At 34.3% G+C, this 23442-nt stretch overlaps 2 protein-coding genes across 2 annotated transcripts in view; both read left to right on the forward strand.

Annotated features, from left to right (window-relative positions):
• The first annotated feature begins 2621 nt into the window (after positions 1 to 2621).
• On the forward strand, positions 2622 to 5215 carry LOC131353405 (uncharacterized). Its single transcript, XM_058390410.1, has 2 exons — positions 2622 to 2834; positions 4769 to 5215. The coding sequence occupies exons 1-2, from the start codon at positions 2758 to 2760 to the stop codon at positions 5112 to 5114; spliced, it is 423 nt and encodes a 140-aa protein (XP_058246393.1). The 5' UTR covers positions 2622 to 2757; the 3' UTR covers positions 5115 to 5215.
• A 93-nt stretch (positions 5216 to 5308) lies between these two features.
• Positions 5309 to 23442, forward strand: part of LOC131352875 (alpha-2-macroglobulin-like protein 1) — a 27720-nt gene continuing 9586 nt past the window's right edge. Inside the window, exons 1-24 of the mRNA XM_058389394.1 lie at positions 5309 to 5391; positions 6459 to 6491; positions 6636 to 6668; positions 7134 to 7199; positions 7342 to 7374; positions 11242 to 11388; positions 11505 to 11685; positions 12985 to 13141; positions 14057 to 14109; positions 14503 to 14523; positions 14714 to 14882; positions 15407 to 15491; positions 15736 to 15859; positions 16285 to 16399; positions 16664 to 16773; positions 17181 to 17348; positions 17616 to 17852; positions 18085 to 18148; positions 18347 to 18495; positions 19757 to 19906; positions 20465 to 20641; positions 21278 to 21350; positions 22516 to 22666; positions 22746 to 22971. Coding sequence (XP_058245377.1) covers positions 5309 to 5391; positions 6459 to 6491; positions 6636 to 6668; positions 7134 to 7199; positions 7342 to 7374; positions 11242 to 11388; positions 11505 to 11685; positions 12985 to 13141; positions 14057 to 14109; positions 14503 to 14523; positions 14714 to 14882; positions 15407 to 15491; positions 15736 to 15859; positions 16285 to 16399; positions 16664 to 16773; positions 17181 to 17348; positions 17616 to 17852; positions 18085 to 18148; positions 18347 to 18495; positions 19757 to 19906; positions 20465 to 20641; positions 21278 to 21350; positions 22516 to 22666; positions 22746 to 22971 — 2805 coding nt within the window. The remainder of the gene's footprint in view (positions 5392 to 6458; positions 6492 to 6635; positions 6669 to 7133; positions 7200 to 7341; positions 7375 to 11241; positions 11389 to 11504; positions 11686 to 12984; positions 13142 to 14056; positions 14110 to 14502; positions 14524 to 14713; positions 14883 to 15406; positions 15492 to 15735; positions 15860 to 16284; positions 16400 to 16663; positions 16774 to 17180; positions 17349 to 17615; positions 17853 to 18084; positions 18149 to 18346; positions 18496 to 19756; positions 19907 to 20464; positions 20642 to 21277; positions 21351 to 22515; positions 22667 to 22745; positions 22972 to 23442) is intronic.

Here is a 23442-nt window from a genome sequence, read left to right on the forward strand (position 1 = left end):
ATGGTATAATGATATCTCAAGAGCAAATATGTCCCTTATCATATAACTAGAAAGGAGCTGACTAATGATAAGTCTCAGGAAGGCTCCTTCCTATCTTGTTTGTTCTATCTTATTGTGGGCTTTTACCCAAAGATGTTTGTATTTAAGCTGTGTGTTTTAAAAGAAACATCAAACCAGACCTGACCAGACCCAACCAGACCAAATCAGACCTGATACCAAGCATACTTCAGGGACACATAAACCATCCATGAACAGGCTGTTATTCCATATCACTTCCTTTGTTTATAAAATGACTCTTCCTCATGCACCAGTATCCAATACTTCTACAGCCTTGTCTCATGGTTCTGGATTCTAACTTCTTAAGATTTAAAATAGTCATCATCAACAGGGTCTAAGCACATAGACAATTTTACTTAAAAACTGCATTCTTTTAACCCTCAGATTCTAGTAAAAGAAGAGTCATAGACAGTAGAAGAATCCCTAGAAGTCCATGTCTCTGTGCAGTTAAGTAATGAATAAAGCAGTTAAAAATGGTATAAAAAAACCCCCAAAACATTAATTTCCTTATATTTTCCTTATAATTTCCTTATATAAATATGTTTCTCAGAATGTTGCTTGGAAACCTACCAAAGTTTAGATGACATTTATACATAAAATATAAATGATTTTTGATAAGTTGATATTTTTTGTAAGTTCTGAATTTTAATTATAAATTTCTCCCTATATTTCTAAATTAAGAAGTTTAAAAAAAAAAATAAAATAAATAAAATCTCAGTTTAATGAAAGAAATTTAAGATTGATATTAAAAATCAGTTGATACTGTTTTTAATTTCTGTTGGTTTTGTTTTAAGTAAGACATTTTTTTGCTTTCATTTGTTCAGGGTAGACCAACAAGTAACTAATGTAATTAAGATAACTGAAATACTGATTTGTAAGGATTATGAAATTTTAACACAAGAATAATTAGTTAAAAGAAGCTTTAGAGCTTTAGATGATTTTTAATTGCAACAAAGTTGGAACAAATTGGTATCTTTTGCTAATTTCTGTTAATGTCCTTGTTCTTGAGGATGTTTTATAAATACAATAATTCATGTGGCACCAAAGACGGTAGTCATAACAGCAAATGAAGAGGAACACTATGACCTTAAATCTGAAAAAAAAAAAAAAAATTCATGTCTTTTTATGTATAAAGTTTTATTTCTGTTCTATGAATAAGCCAAAATATGAACTTTCTTCAGAGCTGAAAACCACAATAACTTGAACGAGGAGAAAAAGAACATTAAAATTAAAGCCTTAGAAAAAACATCCTTAAAAATGTGTGAGAAATATACAAAAAACTAAAAAGAAAAAGAAGAAGAAAAAGAAGAATGTACATTTCACACACGAAGAAACTGAATTACATAGATATAGTAATATATCTTTATATATATTTATATATATTAAATATAAATTACAAAGACCTAAAATTATAAGCTTATTTATTTGGATATGAGTTAGACATTAGGTCTTAAATTTAGAAAATATAACAAGGTCAATCTGGGTCATTTCATTTAAAAGAGACTGTGATTTTTGTGAAAATATTAAATATAAGTTAAAACTGTTTATAGATATTAAAATGTCAAGCTTTCTTATTCTATTGGCAGATTTTACTTTCTAGAAAAAAATATTTATATGTACAAATATTACCTGAAAAACCAAAACTGTTTTAGACCTGAAATGCAATTAATAATGAAAAAAATACATTTAGAATATTTTCACTTGAAAATAAGTCATTTTTTAATGTTTAATGTGTTTAGAATATTTGTAGCCTCTTTCTCTGTTACCTTGTACTTAAAGACTGTTTGTTCTAACAGCAGAAGGATAATGGAAACATTGTGACCTTCAGTATGACAAGGACTTCATTCATATCTTTCCTGTTGTAGCATATTTGTGTTCTGTTCACTGACTCTTAAGATAGAGTGACACTAAACCTCCATTAAGATGAATGAAAACTGTTGCAGGAAGTTACTAATGGAAACATTTCATTATATTGATCATACTATATTGATCATTCAGTTAAAGAATGATTGACAAGCTCTTTTCGTAACTGGAAGAGGATTAAAAGGAAATACATTTAAAAGATCATTAGCATAATACAACTGCGGACATTAATACACAAAAAGTACACAAAGGTATCAAATGATCTAAACAAATATATAGAAATGTAAGTGACAGTACCAAAGAATAATTATTTTAGTTACAGAGAAGTAAATTTTTCAATTATTAATTCATTTTACTTTAGTCAATATAGAGAAATAATCACACAGAATAATATAAAATGAAAACATCTTGTGGTGGAATCTGTGAAACATTACAAACATCTTTACACTATATTTGTACCATATGCACAGAATTATACATAAACACATTAATGACTGCAAAAACTTGTGTTTGTGGCATAAACACATTGAGGCTGTGATACTTGATGTATCTAATAAAAAAAAATTATCTGTTTTAGTTTCTTATGTCAAGCTGTTAGTTCTCATTATCAAATGTTTTATTTAACCGAATAAACACTAATGATAACTAAAATTTGACAGATAAAGTAAGGCATGTGATGTGAACATACAGTGCAAGGCCAGAAGAAGTGATACAAGAGGGAGGTGCTCACAAACCGCCACAGTGTTAAATATATTTGGGTGGGGTGAAGGTTAATATATACCACAAGTGCTCTAAGATCATCTTACCTGGTATGATTGTGCTCGATTCGGTTCCAGGATGGGGCCTTCTAGAGTAACGTTCGCCCTTTTTTTGCTTGTTTCAAACACCGTCGTACTGGCGACCTTCAGACACAAGTAAGATCCTTTAATATTCTCAGATATTTGTTTTTATGATTAAATGATTTGATTTCTATGATTGAAAGGGCTACTGACATTTTTGTTAATATTTAAAAAAATAAGATTTGAATGATTAACTGAAAGTGAATGATGAAGTGACTAAAAAATGTATAAATATTCAGATTCGTTAAAGAAGCTAAGAACTGGTCTGAAAAAATGCTAAAAATAAAAACAAACAAACAAACAAACAAAAACAAAACAAACCAAAATGTTTTTTAATCCTAATTCAGTTGTGCTCCATGTGCATGAATTAATTCACTTTGTGTTCATATATGGCCATTTGTTTTCATAATTTTAGTATAAAAATTGAAATTATATTTTGATGAGAAGTGTGAATGTCCTTTATGTCCTTTCGTATTAATAATAGCTGCATTTCTTAGTTGATGAAATTGTTCAAATTTTATTACATTTACAAAAACATTTATTAATTATTAAAAAGATTTATTAATATTATAATATTTCATAGATGAAAATATAAGAAATAATCAACAATTTCCTACATGGGAAATTGCAAGGGGGGGGGGTGCTATGATCTAATGCATGATCCTAATTCTTCATAGGCATCCCCCTGAGTCTGATAAAGACAAAGAAAGGCAAGTGATTTTCTGATACTCCTTAATTGATCCTATTAAAAAAACTCTTAAAAGTCTTCACAGAAAGATTTTTGTCAGATGTTAGCGTTATTCATGCAGCAATGTAGCAGTAATATTCAATAATTATAATAAAATGTTTAGTAAGACATGAAAAAGGGTAAGAAGGCAAACACTTGAAATGGCCAGCTACACAGCTAACTGAAGAAATAATGTAAACCCAGAGACCCTTGTGATATGATTAATCAAATTAATGCTGTGTGATGCAGGATATAAAAATGTGCTCAGGGTAGAAAGAAACTGAGCACTGTAAAAATATAGGTAATCGTTTTCCTGAGAAAGACAGACTGTGGTAAGGTTAGAAAAACTGAATGGTACAAGCTAGGTTATATATAGCTAGGTTAGGCTAGGGTTAGATATATATATAATTGCCTGCATTTTATGTGTTTTATTACTTGTCTAAACAATCAGAACAAGGTAAAATCTTTTGGCTTATTAGTTACCTAGCTCATAATGTTCAGTTTTTCTAACCTTACTTCAGTCTGTCTTTCTCAGGACAAATCATTACCTATTTTGTTTAATCATATCAAAAGGGTCTCTGAGTTTACATGATTTCTTCCATTAGCTGTGTAGCTAATTGAAAGTTCAAATATTTTGGACAAATTTCAGTTTCTCATCTAAACTCAAGCCAGGACAGCATTTACATTGTTAAGGTTGTTCAGGACATGCTGTCAATCTTGCAGTCCAGTTACAGTAAGAGTTAAAAAATCAGAGTGAACAGAACATACTTTTGTGACAATTCCAAATAAAATACAAAAAAAAAATCCTCTGTTAATTACACTTGCATCTAATGGCAATTACTGTATTTTTGTCTCATAAATCTAGGTTTAACTTAACATTTTTTCACAAAATGAATGTATGGTCAGTATTTCCTTGAGCAGTAGGTCTGTTCATGTTCAGACATGGATTATTCCTTTAACACAGAAAACCTCCAAAGAAATAGCAGCTTTACACCGGATTTCATTATAACAACTGTGAATATTTTTTCCTCAGCTAGCACAAAAGAGCTAATATGCTGTTATCTGATCTCTATATCTAATTCTTGAGTACTGAAACTTGTAGGTACATTTCAATGAAAACTGTTTAAAATTTCATAATATTAAAAAATTGCTAATACTTATGTTAACCCATAAATATGAAAAAAAAATCCCTGCAATTTCATTCTCTCTATTATTTAGAAGTTGCCCTAAGACTGAATAAATGTTGAAGTATGGGCTGATGTCCATTTATAATTCTTCACAGGCATCCATCTACATCTGATAAAGACAAAGATAAGCATCCACCTGACCAAGACAAGAATCCATCTATATTTGAAAAAGACAAAGACAAACATTCATTTGATAAAGAGAAAGACAAAGACAAGCATCACTCTGAAAAAGACAAAGACAAGCATCACTCTGAAAAAGACAAAGACAAGCATCACTCTGAAAAAGACAAAGACAAGCATCACTCTGAAAAAGACAAAGACAAGCATCACTCTGAAAAAGACAAAGACAAGCATCACTCTGAAAAAGACAAAGACAAGCATCACTCTGAAAAAGAGAAAAATCCATCCGATAAGGACAAAGAAAGGTCAGTGATTTTCTAAGACTTTTTAATGAAGTTATTTGAAAACAAACACCAAGCCTAGAAATAAATCAGATATCACTGTCATGCATGTTTTCTATGCAGTCCCATGAGGACTCCAACGGCAGGAATTCAACCAATCTATAATATATTTTTTTTTAAATCAAAGACAATCTAAGTATCTACAATATTCAATAATGAATTATATAGTAAGTAATGGAAGTGCAGGTGAGACGACAGAAGCTCAATGCTACATTGCTAATTGCTAACAGAACAGAAATATCTGTAAAAACTAAAAGGTATCTAATGATTTTTGTAAGAAATCAACCTCAGGTAAGGTTAGAAAACTTGCTACTGCTAGCTAGATTGCTATTAATACAGATGGTTTTTCGTATATATACTGTATATAAGTGGGTATATTGTAATGTCTCCTACACGTTTTGCACATGTGCCATGTATGTGTTTCAGATGAAATGACAATTTCATGTTACATCTAAATTTTCACAAATTTTTGACGACACATAGGACAGGAGCTTGGACTCTCTAACACTGCACATAACTGCACTTTATTTAAAACACAGTCATACTGTTTCTTCGACCAAGCTTCAATATTTCAGTAATACATAATATTACTTAACACTTAATTATACTTAATAGTTTTTTTTTTTTTTTCATTTCTTACAATCATAAAAGTAAACTCTAGTTTAGATAAATTCTATTTTTTATTCTGGTTTAAATAAATTCAGTTGAAACAAAAAAAGAATTTGACTGAACACTGTACTTTGTATTATACAGTATGTAACCAATACATCTTTAAACAGCACTTATATAAATATATCTAAAAGGTACATGACTTGATTTGTGTTTTCAGTGACCTCATTTCAAACTATTTTAATAGTGGTGTGTTAGTCAGGGAAAAAACCATTAAAAACAGCTTTAAAAAAGATCTCAGGGTATTGGTATGTGTAATGCATTCCTGATTCAGTGCAGGTTCTGCCATGAAGTACATGTGTCTCCACAACACAAAAGTCAACAGCTTTTGTCCTAACAAATCTTTAATTGTTAATTTAACAATATAAAAAAATATCCATTACGAATGTTCGATGTTTACATTAAATTCTTGAATTCTTGCATTTCTATAGTTTGTGAAGTTTAACTTAATGAAGCTTCCATTCATTCATTACTACATTCACTATCACATTTCCAAAATATTATCATAAAAAACATGTAATATTCAACAAATGACTACATTTAACCCATACATTTGTGAAATAATAATATGAAGAAGAACAATACTTCAATTCTTAGCCCTGAGACTGTCTGCATGTTAAACTGTGCTCTAATGTCCGCTCATATTTCTCTACAGGCATCCTTCTGGATTTCATGAACATGAAGAAGGGTTAGGTTTTTTAAAACTCCTCAATTGTAGCTATACAAAATATAACAGATTAATATATAAGCATATGCACTAAAAACAATATTTTAATACTTACCTGACTACATGTTGAACTGTGCTCCAATATCTGCTCATATTTCTTTACAGGGAATCATGTGAATCTGAGGAAGAGAATGAAAAGTCAGTGATTTTCCGAAACTTTTTCAATGAATTTAATCAAAAACAAACTTGAATAAGTTTCACAGAGATTCACAGCAGAAATTCAACCAATCGATAATTCAATTTTATTTTATTTTTTCGTTGGAGACAAGCTATGAAACTACTAAAAATACAATATTTAGCCAAAGCATCTATGCTCATGTAAGCTGTGAAAGTGGGAGAGCAACTCTCTTGGTAGTCAGCTAACAAGCAAATGTAAAAATTTAATGTTAATTAAGAGTGTTATGTGGTGTTATAAATCCAAATAATGCGTTGTGTAACATGGTGAGATGTTTTGCTCATGTGATTACCATTAAACCATAAAACCATAAAACCTATAAATCTGAGAGAGAAAAAAACTACATTTTTAATACCTACTATTATGCAGATATTGTTCTTTGACTAAAGGTTGACCTGTGGTCTAATGTCTGCTCCTACCTTTTACAGGCATTCATCTGAATCTGATAAAGAAAATGACAAGCACCCTCCTGCATCTCAAGAACATGAAGAAGGGTCAGTGTTTTTTTGAGATTCCTTCATTAAAAATTCAATCTAGACAGAAACCAGATATCTTGTTGTCATAACGCATAATAGCATTTCATATATAGACAAACTGATAAACTGTTGAACTGTGCTCTAATGTTCCTCTTTACAGGGAGTCATGTGAATCGGATGAAGAGAATGAAAGGTCAGTCTTTTAAGGAATGTGATTTGTGCAGTTTTAAAAAGAAAAAATAGCCATTATAATGATTGATAACGTTTAATATACAATCTTGAGTACTGAAACTTAAAATTCTATTTTTTCAATAGTTAATAAAGTTGAAATTGTTTGAATTTCATTACTTCTAAAAAAAGAAATGTGTTCCCCAATTTTTAGAGACACATTTCATACACCATTTGCCCTGACTAACTACTGACTGTGCTCTATTGTCTACACGTTTCTTTACAGGCATCCAACTGAACCTGATGAAGACAAAGAAAAGAACCCACATAAACCCGATAAAGACAAAGAAAAGAACCCACCTAAACCCGACAAAGACAAAGAAAAGAACCCACATAAACCCGATAAAGACAAAGAAAAGAACCCACCTAAACCCGACAAAGACAAAGAAAAGAACCCACATAAACCGGATAAAGACAAAGAAAAGAACCCACATAAACCCGATAAAGACAAAGAAAAGAACCCACCTAAACCCGATGAAGACAAAGAAAAGAACCCACCTAAACCCGATGAAGACAAAGAAAAGAACCCACCTAAACCCGATGAAGACAAAGAAAAGAACCCACCTAAACCCGATGAAGACAAAGAAAAGAACCCACCTAAACCCGATAAAGACAAAGAAAAGAACCCACATAAACCCGATAAAGACAAAGAAAAGAACCCACATAAACCCGATAAAGACAAAGAAAAGAACCCACATAAACCCGATAAAGACAAAGAAAAGAACCCACATAAACCCGATAAAGACAAAGAAAAGAACCCACCTAAACCGGATAAAGACAAAGAAAAGAACCCACCTAAACCGGATAAAGACAAAGAAAAGAACCCACCTAAACCGGATGAAGACAAAGAAAAGAACCCACCTAAACCCGACGAAGACAAAGAAAAGAATCCACCTAAACCCGACGAAGACAAAGAAAAGAACCCACCTAAACCCGACGAAGACAAAGAAAAGAACCCACCTAAACCCGACGAAGACAAAGAAAAGAACCCACCTAAACCCGACGAAGACAAAGAAAAGAACCCACATAAACCCGATAAAGACAAAGAAAAGAACCCACATAAACCCGATAAAGACAAAGAAAAGAACCCACATAAACCCGATAAAGACAAAGAAAAGAACCCACATAAACCCGATAAAGACAAAGAAAAGAACCCACATAAACCCGACAAAGACAAAGAAAAGAACCCACCTAAACCCGATAAAGACAAAGAAAAGAACCCACCTAAACCCGATGAAGACAAAGAAAAGAACCCACCTAAACCCGATAAAGACAAAGAAAAGAACCCACCTAAACCCGATGAAGACAAAGAAAAGAACCCACCTAAACCCGATAAAGACAAAGAAAAGAACCCATCTAAACCCGACGAAGACAAAGAAAAGAACCCACATAAACCCGACGAAGACAAAGAAAAGAACCCACCTAAACCCGACGAAGACAAAGAAAAGAACCCACATAAACCCGATAAAGACAAAGAAAAGAACCCACATAAACCCGATAAAGACAAAGAAAAGAACCCACATAAACCCGATAAAGACAAAGAAAAGAACCCACATAAACCCGATAAAGACAAAGAAAAGAACCCACATAAACCCGATAAAGACAAAGAAAAGAACCCACATAAACCCGATAAAGACAAAGAAAAGAACCCACATAAACCCGACAAAGACAAAGAAAAGAACCCACCTAAACCCGACAAAGACAAAGAAAAGAACCCACATAAACCCGATAAAGACAAAGAAAAGAACCCACATAAACCCGACGAAGACAAAGAAAAGAACCCACATAAACCCGACGAAGACAAAGAAAAGAACCCACCTAAACCCGATGAAGACAAAGAAAAGAACCCACCTAAACCCGATAAAGACAAAGAAAAGAACCCACCTAAACCCGACGAAGACAAAGAAAAGAACCCACCTAAACCCGATAAAGACAAAGAAAAGAACCCACATAAACCCGACGAAGACAAAGAAAAGAACCCACCTAAACCCGATGAAGACAAAGAAAAGAACCCACCTAAACCCGATAAAGACAAAGAAAAGAACCCACCTAAACCCGATGAAGACAAAGAAAAGAACCCACCTAAACCTGATAAAGACAAAGAAAAGAACCCACCTAAACCCGATAAAGACAAAGAAAAGAACCCACCTAAACCCGACAAAGACAAAGAAAAGAACCCACCTAAACCCGACGAAGACAAAGAAAAGAACCCACCTAAACCCGACGAAGACAAAGAAAAGAACCCACCTAAACCCGATAAAGACAAAGAAAAGAACCCACCTAAACCCGATAAAGACAAAGAAAAGAACCCACATAAACCGGATGAAGACAAAGAAAAGAACCCACATAAACCCGATAAAGACAAAGAAAAGAACCCACATAAACCCGATAAAGACAAAGAAAAGAACCCACATAAACCGGATGAAGACAAAGAAAAGAACCCACATAAACCCGATAAAGACAAAGAAAAGAACCCACCTAAACCCGATAAAGACAAAGAAAAGAACCCACCTAAACCCGATAAAGACAAAGAAAAGAACCCACCTAAACCCGATAAAGACAAAGAAAAGAACCCACCTAAACCCGATGAAGACAAAGAAAAGAACCCACCTAAACCCGATAAAGACAAAGAAAAGAACCCACCTAAACCCGATAAAGACAAAGAAAAGAACCCACCTAAACCCGATAAAGACAAAGAAAAGAACCCACCTAAACCCGATAAAGACAAAGAAAAGAACCCACCTAAACCCGACGAAGACAAAGAAAAGAACCCACCTAAACCCGATAAAGACAAAGAAAAGAACCCACCTAAACCCGATAAAGACAAAGAAAAGAACCCACCTAAACCGGATGAAGACAAAGAAAAGAACCCACCTAAACCCGATAAAGACAAAGAAAAGAACCCACCTAAACCCGATAAAGACAAAGAAAAGAACCCACATAAACCCGATAAAGACAAAGAAAAGAACCCACCTAAACCCGATAAAGACAAAGAAAAGAACCCACATAAACCCGATAAAGAAAGGTCAGTGATTTGTTGAAGCTAATTAAAAATAAACTGCAAGTCTAAACAAAAAAATCAGATGTCATGTCCTTCTATTAACATGAGGACTGCTGTGTCACACTCAATAATCAAATTATTTTTAAATTCATTTTAAAAAGTGAAGCTTTATAGCTAAATATTTAATAATAAAATATTCAGTAAGAAACAGTTTTCAGCTTGCTAGCTAATTTAAACAAATTATGTAAACTTAAAGACTGCTGCGATGCATTCTGCCATATTAGGTAACAACAACGTGCTCCATGAAAGTACAGAAAGCTATCTATGATTTTCATGAGCAACACAAACTGTATTGTTAATAGTAGAAGTTAGTTGGCTAATGAGAATTTTTTAAAAATCAATTTCGCTGTGTAAGCCAATGAAGACGTCATATAAAATCCACAAATCAATATATAACGTCTTCTGAAGAAAGGTTTTTCACAAAAACATTTGCATCTGCTTTTGTCCTAACAGTTGATTTATTTTGTAGATTAACATAGCCACTATGATGTTTTGTTGTTTATTGTCAAATTCTTCACTATTAAAACGTGTGAATTTTTAGGATTAATGAATTTTAACTTGAAAGAAACCCCTTTGTGTCAAATATACATTACAGCTCAGTAAAATTCTTTACAATTTATTTTACAATTATAGTTAAAAAAATTATCCAAAAATAAGGGAAGCAATTCATATACGCACATAAATTAAATTTAAGTAAAATTCAACAACTTGGAACCCATAAATCTGGGGGGGAAAAACCTAAATAAACTCTTTGCTCATATTTCTCAACAGGCATCCACCTAAACCTGACAAAGGAAGCCATTCATCTGAATCTGATGAAAAGCATGGAAGCCATTCATCTGAATCTGATGAAGAGAATGGCAGGCGTCCATCTAAACCTGATAAAGTCAAGCATCCGCCTAAACCTACTAAAGACATGTCAGTAGTTTTTGCAAGCATAGAGAGAAAGTAGATGTCAAGTAAAAATATACCACACACAGCATTGCTTTGCAATAGAGAGCATTGTTAACTTGCATTATTTTGTCTTTGTTCAGCTTCTATCTCTTGGCTGTGACCTCCCGAACAGTAGGGGGCACCACTGAGACGTTATGCATCACGGTCAACCCATCAGGACCCGTTTCACTGAATGTAAACCTGGAATATAACCAAAACCGTGTCCCTCTTCTGGCTGAAAAGTCTATTAAACAAGACTACTACCACTGCATCCCATTCCAGGTCAGACTCCCCATAATAACATTATAATGTCATTATCTTAAAGGTGCAGACTCTAATGTTTACACATGCTTCTAGACCTGTCATAATAATAGAACTTTAAGGATTTCCTAAACAATTGTTATTTTGTATATATAGAAATTACAATGGATGCTTTTGTTTGTTGTTTATTTCAAGCTTTTACTTGTTCTGGTTGAGAAATGAGCTTCACCACTAGAAGGACCAGAGCTGCTCAATTCTGGCACTTAAGTTAAGACTTAAAATTATTTTTATGGAGCAGGTGGAGTTATTTGGAAGAAGTGGAAGGTTTTCAATGCTTTCATTGAGGTTGCAATGCATCTCATAGACAACAGATAGATGAATCATGTAGAATGCTATCTGATTTTTATAATGAAGAGGGCAACATTTGAAAATATTTAACAATCCTAGCTAGATAGCTACTAACCAAGATGTTTTTACCAAATTTAGCTGTTTTAGGCAAGTAGGACATCAGGAAGACTGATAGAACATTATAAAATGTGCTAAACAAGAAATTTTTGTACAAACATAGAGGGGAAAAAGATTTGAGGGAAAAATTCTTACGTGAGAGAGCAGGCAAAATCCAGAGCAATTAATTTGCTGTGTAGCAATTTGGTGAATTGAAAAAAGGCAGATTAAGAAAATGGTAGCACTTTATAAATTAGGCCTAAATCTGACCCGATGGAAGTACTAGAGAGTTGCCAGAACTCGCCCAAAATTTGATCTGAATGTTGTTTAGACCCTCCCCAATCAGTGTCCTTAATTTCACAAATTTTTGCACCACTATAAACAAACAGAAAAAGAATAAGAAGGAGAAAAAGTTGGAAAAATAATAGGGTGCCTATTCACTTTTGGTGCTTGTCCCTAATAATAATAATAATAATAATAATAATAATATACTAAGTGTGTTAGATGAAAAATAGATAAATTATTTAGTAAATAACTTTTTGTATAAATAATAAAAGTGTTTGAAGTTATTATTAGCAATAGCCAACAGCCTTTATTTGTCACATATACATTACAGCACAGTGAAATTCTTTCTTTGCATATCCCAGCCTTGGAGGTTGGGGTCAGAGCACAGGGTCAGCCACGATACAGTGCCCCTGGAGCAGAGAGGGTTAAGGGCCTTGCTCAAGGGCCCAACAGTGGCAACTTCACGGTGCTGGGGCTTGAACCCCCGATCTTCCAGTCAACGACCCAGAGTCTTAACCACTTGAGCCACCACCCTAGTAGCAGTAGTTACTTCTGAACAGCCATTGTTTATTTTTGTTTTGTTTCTAATAGGTTCCTGTTGTGACTGCGGAATTGGTGGCATCTATAACAATTCAGATTAAAGGGTCAAAAATACTCCTGAGCAAAGCAACAAAAATCCTAATCACTCCTCCAAGACAACTGACCATCATTCAGACGGACAAACCCATCTACAAGCCAGGACAAATAGGTAACTTTGATTCTTTCCTCAGTTCCACACTGACTATGCTCTGATCACTATTAGAACATATTCATATTTCATATCATATCCGACTGAATGAAAGATATAAGAAATACATACTGTTATTAGTAAATGACAGTGGGGTATGAGTTATGTACTGGTACAACCACAACCATTCTGCTGTGAGATGCTGAGGTGTAGAGGCAGGATGCAAGATCCAGGATTTATTTAAGGATTTACAAATGTCATAGTCACAGTTCCTGGCATGAATCAAACCACAGGCAGGCAGAGACAAACTCAGATAATCCAAAATAATGCAGCCCGAACATCTGCAAGGTCATGACCATGAAGACTAATGATAAATAGAAAACCAACAAAACAAGGAAGCATGGGCAAAACTTGGTAAAAACATGATAGAAAACAGAGGAACAAGGAATTATGGAGAAATGGTTTGGACTTAAAACATTATAAAGCTTCACTCAATAATAACAAAACAGACAGATAAAATTATCAGAAGGTAACTGAAAACAGGTGAGCACACAAATACACTGGGATAAACCAATGGCAAGACAGGCTGAACAATGATGTCCTTACCAGAGTCAGGAGGTGGAAAAAGCATGATGTAATCCAAGACAGGTAGTTTTTTTTTTAAAACAAATGATCTATTTCTTTTTTATATTTATGATTTATTGTCATAGAAAATTCAACACCTAACCACTCAGGATCAGAATTCAGCAACCTTTATCATTTTCCCAGTTATTAGTTTCCTTTATTTTCCCAATTCTCCAGTACTTTGAGCTTTATATATGTTTTAATGGTAACTTTAGTGTGTGTGTTTTAACCTGATTGGTCACATGTTCATCATATGATCTGACTTCAGCCATCATGTATGCTTTAAAATACTCACGCATTTTCTCCCTGCAGTGAAGTTCCGCATCGCCTCTCTGGACACCAATTTCCTGACCTACAAACAGACGGTTTGAAAACTTTTATTAGTTCCTCATCTAGAAAACACAGGAGCACTTTCTATGAAGTCATTAAATCATCAATGTGTCTTTTTAAAGTATATAGATTTTAATTTGGCAAAACTGCCTTTGTAAGCTTTATTAACAAATTCAAAGCCTGAACAGTTTTAATAAACAAAAAAAGAGCGAATGTAGTCATCAAAGTTATCAATATAAATAATATAATTAAGAATATACTTATATAATACATAATAATATACTTTCTTGGTGTTTTGAGGAATTATTACAGCGTATAAAGTGCTTCCAGAGTGTTGGTACCAAATTCCAAGGAACAAGTGCATTATAATAATTTATGAATCACTATATTACATGAACATAATGCGATATTTTCTTTCTTCTTTTCAGTTTCCAACAATAGCTGTGCAGGTACGATGACGTGAAAGATTCAACACTCACTTGAAACTTTTATGATATGCCTTTGCCTTTTAAATAACAGTTTTATGTAGTGGGAAACATAGTATAATAACTGAATGTTGTTTCCTCATTAATAATCATAGTCAATCCCATGACCATATTTTAGGACTGTAATCTAAAATTAGCATTTTTTTTTCTCTAGGACCCGAACTCAAACCGCATTGGTCAGTGGCTGAATGTCCCCACGTCCAGCGGTCTGGTGGATCTGTCATATCCCATAAACTCTGAGGCCACAAAAGGAGTTTATGTCATCACTGTCTGGGACAAGAAAAACAATCAGCTCACGCAAACCTTCGAAGTCAAGGACTACGGTCAGGACCTGTTTATCTTTATTGATGTCCTTAGAATAGCAAATATATCTAATCTATAATTTAGTGACAATACTGTGATGACAAAAAATATTTAGAAGACAGTATCATCAGTTCACTCTGAATTCAGTGTTTCTAATATAAATATGATTCTAGAAACCAATTATTTATAATATTCTTTTGAAAATGGTTTCATGAAAAAATATTGCCATCATTGTGCTTTTGGCAAGAAATATATAAACAGATCATAAATTTGTTTGTGTTTCAAACCTATTTATTCATCCACTGGACTATTTCTACACATATCTATTGTGTAATTATATATATATATATATATATATATATGTGTGTGTGTGTGTGTGTGATTATATTTACAAATTGACCTATAAGTGATTTTATATATACTGTATATATACAGGTTGGAATATATATAATTATAAAGGTTTATATAGGTTGGGAAATCATGAATGATGAAAATATCTTGTACAGGACTGCCAGCTATATTTTAACATACCCATCTGTTACAGTTCTGCCGACATTTGAAGTTACAGTAGAGCTTCCTCCAGTCATAACCATCCTGGACACTAATGCCACACTGAAAGTCTGTGCAAAGTGAGTGTTCATTACTGAATAATGTTCTGTTTCATCACTCCAGACTGGAATTTGAAATCTATTGCATGCCTAGTTTAATGTTCTACACGTTTGTCAACATTATTCAATGTTCAAAAAGTGATTTTGTTTTTGCTTGTGATTGCTTCACTTGAAAGAAAATAAAAATTAGCCATTAAAAAAAAATTCATGCCAGTATAAACTTCTACAATGAATATTCCATAAAACCCTTTTCAACTTTCTGCAGATATACATACGGGAAGCCAGTGAAAGGGACGGTGAAGGCAAGAGTCTGCCATAAAAGCTACAAATACAAGCGGCCAATAGGGGTCATAACACCACCGGACATCTGCAAGAATTACACATTGAAGGTTAATCATATTTACTTTGTATAATGAGCACTATCAAGAGTGTCTTCATACAAACACAAAACAATCACACCATCATACCATTATGATGGATTTCTAGAAGACTAAAATCTGAGAGATACATGAATTACATTATGATAATTAACCAATTACATAACTCTCCATGTGTAAAACTAATCAAGCCCAAAAATGGCAATCATTTAAAAGCCACACAGACCTGGATAAACACTTACTGAGGAGCAACAACCTTTTTTTATTATTATAAAACATGTACTATTATTATGAAAGAATCAATCAATACAAGTTTTTGTTGCTATATAAATATCCATAACATGTTCTCATGTAATATAATTGCTATGTAATAGTATATATATTATATATATATGTAATAGTATATATTGCCTGCTTTTTTTTTTTTTTTGCTTTAGACTGACAAGACAGGTTGTGGACTACAAATCATAGATCTGACAGAATATGCATTAGGTGATTCACGCTATGAAGCTTCAATCATAGTTCAGAGTGAAGTGGAAGAAGACAGCACTGGTAAGAGATTTAATTATTTTTTGGTTAACGCTTTTTTAAAGTATTGCCATAAAGGCTAACATAGCTAACAGCTAACATTAAATAAAAGTTAATAGTTATCAGTGTTCTCAAAGACAAACTACTTTTTTTTTCTGTAGTATGTAAAATGCTACTACGAAACTCAGCAATGTTTCTGATGAGGGCAGTGTGTATTCATTTATTATCAAAACAGCTCATAAACCTTCACTACATTAGGATTGTGTTAAGGCTGTGTTTATCCTGTAGGTGTGATTCTGACTGGGTCAGGAAGTTCTCCTATAACATCTAATATCGTCAGACTTTCATTTGAGGATTCACCAGCAATGTTTAAGCCCAGAATGGCATATGACGGAAGGGTAATTATGTTGTTGATCATTAACAGTAAACTGTATATAGAAACATTTTAAATAGGCTTATTTGTTAAATATATATCTAAAGAGTAGGCTAACATAAACTTATTATGCCACAAGCTGAGAAAGTATGCTAATCTTAGCCTAAATAAGCCTTTTTTTAGAGCCTCTTTTAACACAAGGTTACAGCTAATATATATCTACCTGTCTAGTAGCTAACATTTAGATGGGTATTGTTTTGTAATGAACAGTAGTAAAGTACTGCGCATGCTGATATTATTTTTCTAAATTATTATATCCAGTACATCAATTTCCATTTATTGATTAATGGAAATAAGCCCATTCTCTTCAGTTTAATTGATGTGATGTTTTTGTTTCTGCCGTTGTCTGATATTCTTGTCCCTCTTCATTAGATTAAAGCAACTGGCCCAAACTCGAGTCCAGTGAAAAGAAAAGTAGTGTATCTGACTATAAGTTACGCAGATAAAAATTCTGTACGGAAGCTGGTTACAAATGACAAAGGTATTGCAAAATTTACCCTCGACACTCAACCATGGGGTCTAAATCAAGTCACTCTACAGGTATGTGTCTATGTTTAAAATGAACCCCCATTTTCTGTTTAACTGCTTGCAGTTTAAGATGGTCTACTACTGTGGTCTACTGCCACAATAGCAGTATTAGCAGTTTGTAAGAAGTTTTCTTCACCACACTTTTTTATGCTTTTGACTAGCAGCACAGGCACTGAACAGATACACCTATATTTGTCTTTAAACATTGGGTTTTCATCGCAGTGTCAGTTTATTGAGCCACGTCAGTTTATTAATCAGGCTATTTTCTCTTTTACACAGGCACAATATGAAACAACCAACAGACCTGTTATAAGCACGAAAAATCAGTTTGCACCACAGTACCCCACAGCTTTCCTCAGACTTCAGCCTTTCTACTCGAAGAGCCAGAGTTTCATAAAATTAAGGAGTTGCTCAACACCTTTAAGCTGTAATAAAAAAGCCATAGTCAGGGCCCAATACAGGATACACAACAGCGCACTCTCACCACGCCAGAAGACCATAACCTTCTTCTATATGGTGAGTTTAACTTTCATTATAAGATTATAACATGAGGATATAGTTAAGAATTATCAGAACATGAATTATACTTTAACTGTACTCATTTGTTTTAAGGGATGTTTACATGAATGTTTACATAATTGAAAATGAGTACTTAAAGACTTATTTTTAATTAGAAGTACATTTTACCAGTTTTAAACATCATTACTGAATAATGTAATACATTAGAACTTATGCATCTTAATTCTAGGTGATGAATAAAGGACATTTGGTTCAGCAAGGACGTATCACAGAAGCCATCAAGCCTGGAACAGGTTCATTAAAATCACAACATTAATAAACTCCAAACTCCCCACAGCTTATTAGCTTTATATTAACTATGTAGCTGAAATTCTTACTGGGATCAGTTCAATAGTTTTTCCAACTTCTTGTAACACTTATATAAACACCTAAATGGTGCCGTGTTGGTGGCTGACCAACACTTACAGTCTTAATGTTTTTCTGTTCTGTAGCAGTGCACAAGGGCAACCTGGTGGTGACTCTGCAGCATTTGATAAAGTTGTCCCCAGTCGCTCAGGTGGTCTTGTACACAGTCCTTCCCAGTGGCGAGGCCGTGGCAGACAGCATAAACCTCCCTGTTCAGCCGTGTTTGGCAAATAAGGTATAAATAAAGACAGTTTTTGGTTTAACAGGCTATATTGAATAGTTATGAAAATATAACTTTCTATATCTCTCTTTAAAATATTTGTCTGAATCTCATCTATCTGTGCAGTCTGGCCCCTGTTAACAAGGTAGACACCATAAAATTCTAGTACTGGATAGGGGAGGGCATGTCAGCTGAGTAAGGAGCTTCACAGTGTGCTCCTTCCACTGCTCAACAATATCCCTAATAAATATTAGTAGTCCACCTGCACTAGATTAGGAGAGCTTGTGCATGGTCTTGTCTCCCCCTCCTGAGGTGACAAAAGTAGATGAGAACACACACACCCCCTCAACACCACTGTCTGGGCTTTTGCTTCATCAATAGTTTCTGCTGCAGCCTTTGTGGTTTTCTATAATTATTAATATGATCAGCAGATCCCTCTTAAAACATCGTCCTTAAAGGTCTCCATCTGCATCTTCACTGCTTTCCATCACTGCTGGTATGGGCCACATACCGCCACCACTGCATCCAGCTCAAATCTGTACAAATATCTAACATTCCACATTCCCAAATCCACTTTCTATTCCAGGATTTTAGTCAGTCTAACACTGGTCAACACTGGCATTGCACGTAGCCACCACTATATGTTGCAGATGGTTAACCAAAGATAATTAGATAGATGTTATATGGGTGGGCCAGTCACCAGATGCACACCTGCAGACACTTTGCTCCAGGGGTCCCAGTAACTGTAATCTGGACGGAGTGTACTTTTTGTACCTTTATCCTTACCTCTTTTCCCCAAGGATGGCCCTACTAGATGTTTTGACCTTCTATGGAGTTTGCCCTAAGGTTCACTGACATTTACAAGTCTGATCACCATGGCATGGTCTCCATCCACAAATCACCAAGAGCATTAAAACCACCTGTCTAATATTATGTAGGTCACCCTTGTGCCACCAAATCAGCTCTTACCTGCCGAGGTATGGACTCCATAAAAGCTCTGAAGGTGTGCTGTGCTACTTGGCACAAAGACGTTAGAAGCAGATCCTTCGAGTCCTGTAAGATGCAAGGTGGAGTCTTCATGAATCAGACCTGTTGTTGATCAGATTGAAATCGGGGAAATTTGGAGACCAAGTCAACACTTCGAACATTTTATTTTTTTTTCTGCTTCCAACACAGCAACTTCCAAATGTCATTTGGTTCATTCAAATTTCATACGGTCCCAAGACTTCAGTCGGGTTTTGTTTATTGAATTTTTTTTTTTATTGCGGTCTTTCAGGTGTCTCTAAAGTTTTCACCTTCTAAGGAGCTTCCTGGTGACGAGGCGTCACTGAAGCTGAAAGCTGCTCCAGGTTCCCTGTGTTCAGTGAAGGCCATAGATCAGAGTCTGCTGCTGCTGCAACCAGAGAAGGAGCTCAACATCCAATCTGTACGTTCACACTGGGTTGTACGGCTAATTTTAAATGCATACTAATAGGTAACAATTATATTTTCAAAAAATATCTGGTATTTGTGGATAGGTCCTAACTTAAATTTTTATTTAAAACCATTTTTGTTTGTCATTAAAGACATAATGGTATACAATTGAAAGGGTGTTTTGTTTAAACACCGTAGCATAATTACCTTGTTCATACCGCAAAAAAAAAACTGTAAACATTAAGTCATACTTTTAGAATTTTATATTGCAGTTAAAATCGACATGTTAATCTTTTAATATATATTTTTTACATTACAGATTTATATTTTACAAATATAATTGTAGGTTCCTATAGCTTAAAGTGTTAATCAAAGCAAACTTTGAAGATTACATTCAAATAATTTTTAAAAAAATATATTATGTTATTTTTTGGTAGTTATTACAAGATAATTATAAGAGTTATTAGTAATGGACTTCTGAGTCCTTTTTTTTTTAACAATTTATAACATTAAGAATCAAATAGATCACAATGGCAGTTCTTATTAAGAATGTCTCACTACATTATTGCAGGTGTTTGACATGCTGCCTGTAAAAGCCTTATCAGGATATCCGTACAACATCAACGAAGAGGATCTGAACCCATGCCAATGGGGACCACCGATTGGGATTTTCCCATTGGCACCCCAAGCGCGAAAGATTGGTTTTTTCCCGAACTTTGGAAAGGTGGATGTGTACAGCACCTTTAAAGTAAGACATCGTGCTCATGCTCATTCTAACATGCAATCATTTCTATAGTAACCGCTCATACAGTGACTTGTAGGCTGGATGCTCTATAATAATAATAAGCCTTTGTCATTAATGACATGGTGATTTTTTTCATGGAAACCATTTATTTAACATTTATAGTTGTTTCCAAAAGGGTAAATCTGTAAGTTTTCCAATGTCTTCCACACAGAGGCATTTCTGCTTGTGGTGTGTCAGTAACATGACAAGCAAATGAAAAATGCAAATGAAATTTAAGTTTATTATTGGCAAATTGATGTGTGATAAGGGGAATAATAACTGGAAGTGTGCTATTATAGGAAATTAATCAGCTTCACATGAGCAAAAGTACCTCAGCTTCACTACATCATTAAGCTGCTGTTAATTGTTTAAATCTAACAGCATAAAATGGTGCATTTATTTCTAAAGTTCTTATTCAGCAATCATAGTATTTTTGTCTTTTATCCCTCTGTGGAACATTCAGGAGAAGGCATGTCATATTAGATAATATTCTTGTGCAGTATTTTGGGATCATAATAAAAACCTGCCTTTGAAAAAAAAAAGATTGTTAGATGTGTTTTTTGCACATGGAAAATAACTGTTTACTCTTTTCCTGCTCAGGATATAGGAATTAAAGTCCTCACCAATGCATATGTAAAGAAACCTGTTGAATGTGTGAACAATGTGAAGCGTGGTAAGTGGTTTTCCCCATTTTATTTTGACTTGGTGAGATCCACCAATATTCAGACAAAGTTATTCTTAATTAAGCATATATGTATGTATGTACTGTATGTGTGTATTTATGGTATAATGAAGTTTAAATGAAATAATATAGATTAATGTGCAGCTTAAAAATGAGCTTAAAAATGAGAATATTTCATTGGAGTCTTTTTGGGTTTTTTTAAGAAATCAAAAGTAATTTGACAAACCCAAATGAAACTGCCTAAAGTCTGGAACCCAAAGTCGTCACCAGACACACAGCGTTTCTTCCTTGTTGATGCTATGCCAGGCCTTTATTCTAGCTGTCTTCTCTCCTTGCTTGCTTGTGGTGTTCTGTCCTTAGTTTTACCCTTAGGAACTGAAATGCAGCTCCACAGAATTCAGGTCAGGTGACTGACATGGCCATTCCAGAACATTCCACTTCCTTTCCTTAAAAAAAGCATTGGGTTGTTTTTGCTTCAGATCTCCATTGTGAAATGCTGTACAATGGGTTTTGAAGCATGTTGGCTGAACGTCAGCAGACTATACACATCCCTGTACACCTCAGAATTTTTCCTGATGCTGTAGTTACATCATTAATAAATTGCATGGGATCCTGTTTCATGATAAGCTACACACGCCAGTGCCAATAGATGAGGGTCAAATGAAGATTCGGCTCATGGGTAGTTTCTTTCTTTTTCTATACACTTTTCTTCCCATCACTCTGGTACAAGTTGGTGTTTGTAACTTTCTGTTCATAGAATGTTCTTCACAAACTGCTTTTCTAGATAATCTGACCAATGGTTTATATATTGCAGAGCAACCTCCATATTTCCTCTGATGAAGTTCTATCTTGGTTGTTGACTTTGACACAGATACACCCATGTCCTGGAGGGTGGTGTTGTTCTGGCCAACTTCGGTGTAGAGGGTTTTTTTTCCACTAAGAAAATAATTCTTCTGTCATTCACAACAATTGATTTCTATGATCTTCCAGGCCTTTTAGTGTTCCTGACGTCAATTTAAGAACGTACTGATAGCTTTCTTTACTCTGTTCACCCATTTTCAATGTAAATACCCTCAAGATATTGCATATTCAATTCTAATATACTATCATAGACAGCTAAATAACAATCATTTATATCAAATATCCTAATATGTAGTTACAGAATTGCAAGCTTCCAAGGAAGCACCAGATGTCCGAGAAAAAGGAACCACTTCAGTTGACTCAAGTTCCAGTGAAGTTTCTCAACCAGTTATTACAATCCGCAAATTTTTCCCAGAGACGTGGATTTGGGATCTTGTTTCAGTCAGGTGTGCATGTGGTTTATGATTTTTTTTGCACATTTTTTTACTCTGTGTTACTAAGTCAATGTTTTTTCCCCCTCTACAGTCAGTCTGGAGTGACAACCCTTAATAAAACAGTCCCAGACTCCATCACTACATGGCAGGCTGGCGCATTTTGTACATCACCTGTCGGGTTCGGAGTCGCCCCGAAAACCGAGCTTATTGCCTTCCAGCCTTTCTTTGTGAGTCTCACCATGCCCAGCTCCGTCATCCGAGGAGAAGTGTTCACACTCAAAGCCACCGTCTTCAACTACCTCCAGAGCTGCATGATGGTGAGCTGAAGTGTTTAATTGAATTAAATATTCTTAAACCAAATATTTATCTTCTCACATAAAGAATGCGTACTATTGCATCACAGCATTAAGAGAATATGATATTCAGTTGGGTTTCAATTTTCTTAAAGGTTTCTGCAATCACGAGTTTGACAATTTACTACCTTTGTCACTTAATTACCTTTAGCAACTTTATTTTAATAAAAGAGCTAAGCAACAAATCTGTATTGCAACAATCTGGGAGCATACATTAATACTCACTGCCGGTTATAAGAGTTGAGTAAGTGGGTTTGCTCATCTCTCAAAAATGTTAACATCCAACCCTTAATCGCCATTGTTTTCAAAGTCCAATTACAGATCAGTATTTCTTCCAACAGCCAATCACTGATCAACATAATTATTTCAATCAGTTCACTTCTCTTCAGAAAACATTCTTCATGTAGCAAAGTTTGCTACACAAATGCCTCATGA

Source organism: Hemibagrus wyckioides, linkage group LG05 (assembly GCF_019097595.1).
Source record: "Hemibagrus wyckioides isolate EC202008001 linkage group LG05, SWU_Hwy_1.0, whole genome shotgun sequence".
NCBI lineage: Eukaryota > Metazoa > Chordata > Actinopteri > Siluriformes > Bagridae > Hemibagrus > Hemibagrus wyckioides.

Bases quoted from the DNA above. Each gene is read 5' to 3' on its own strand.
- LOC131353405 (XM_058390410.1), top strand. From the start codon at position 2,758: ATGGGGCCTTCTAGAGTAACGTTCGCCCTTTTTTTGCTTGTTTCAAAC. The intron at 2,835-4,768 runs GTAAGATCCTTT...AATTCTTCACAG, and splicing joins CTGGCGACCTTCAGACACAA to GCATCCATCTACATCTGATA.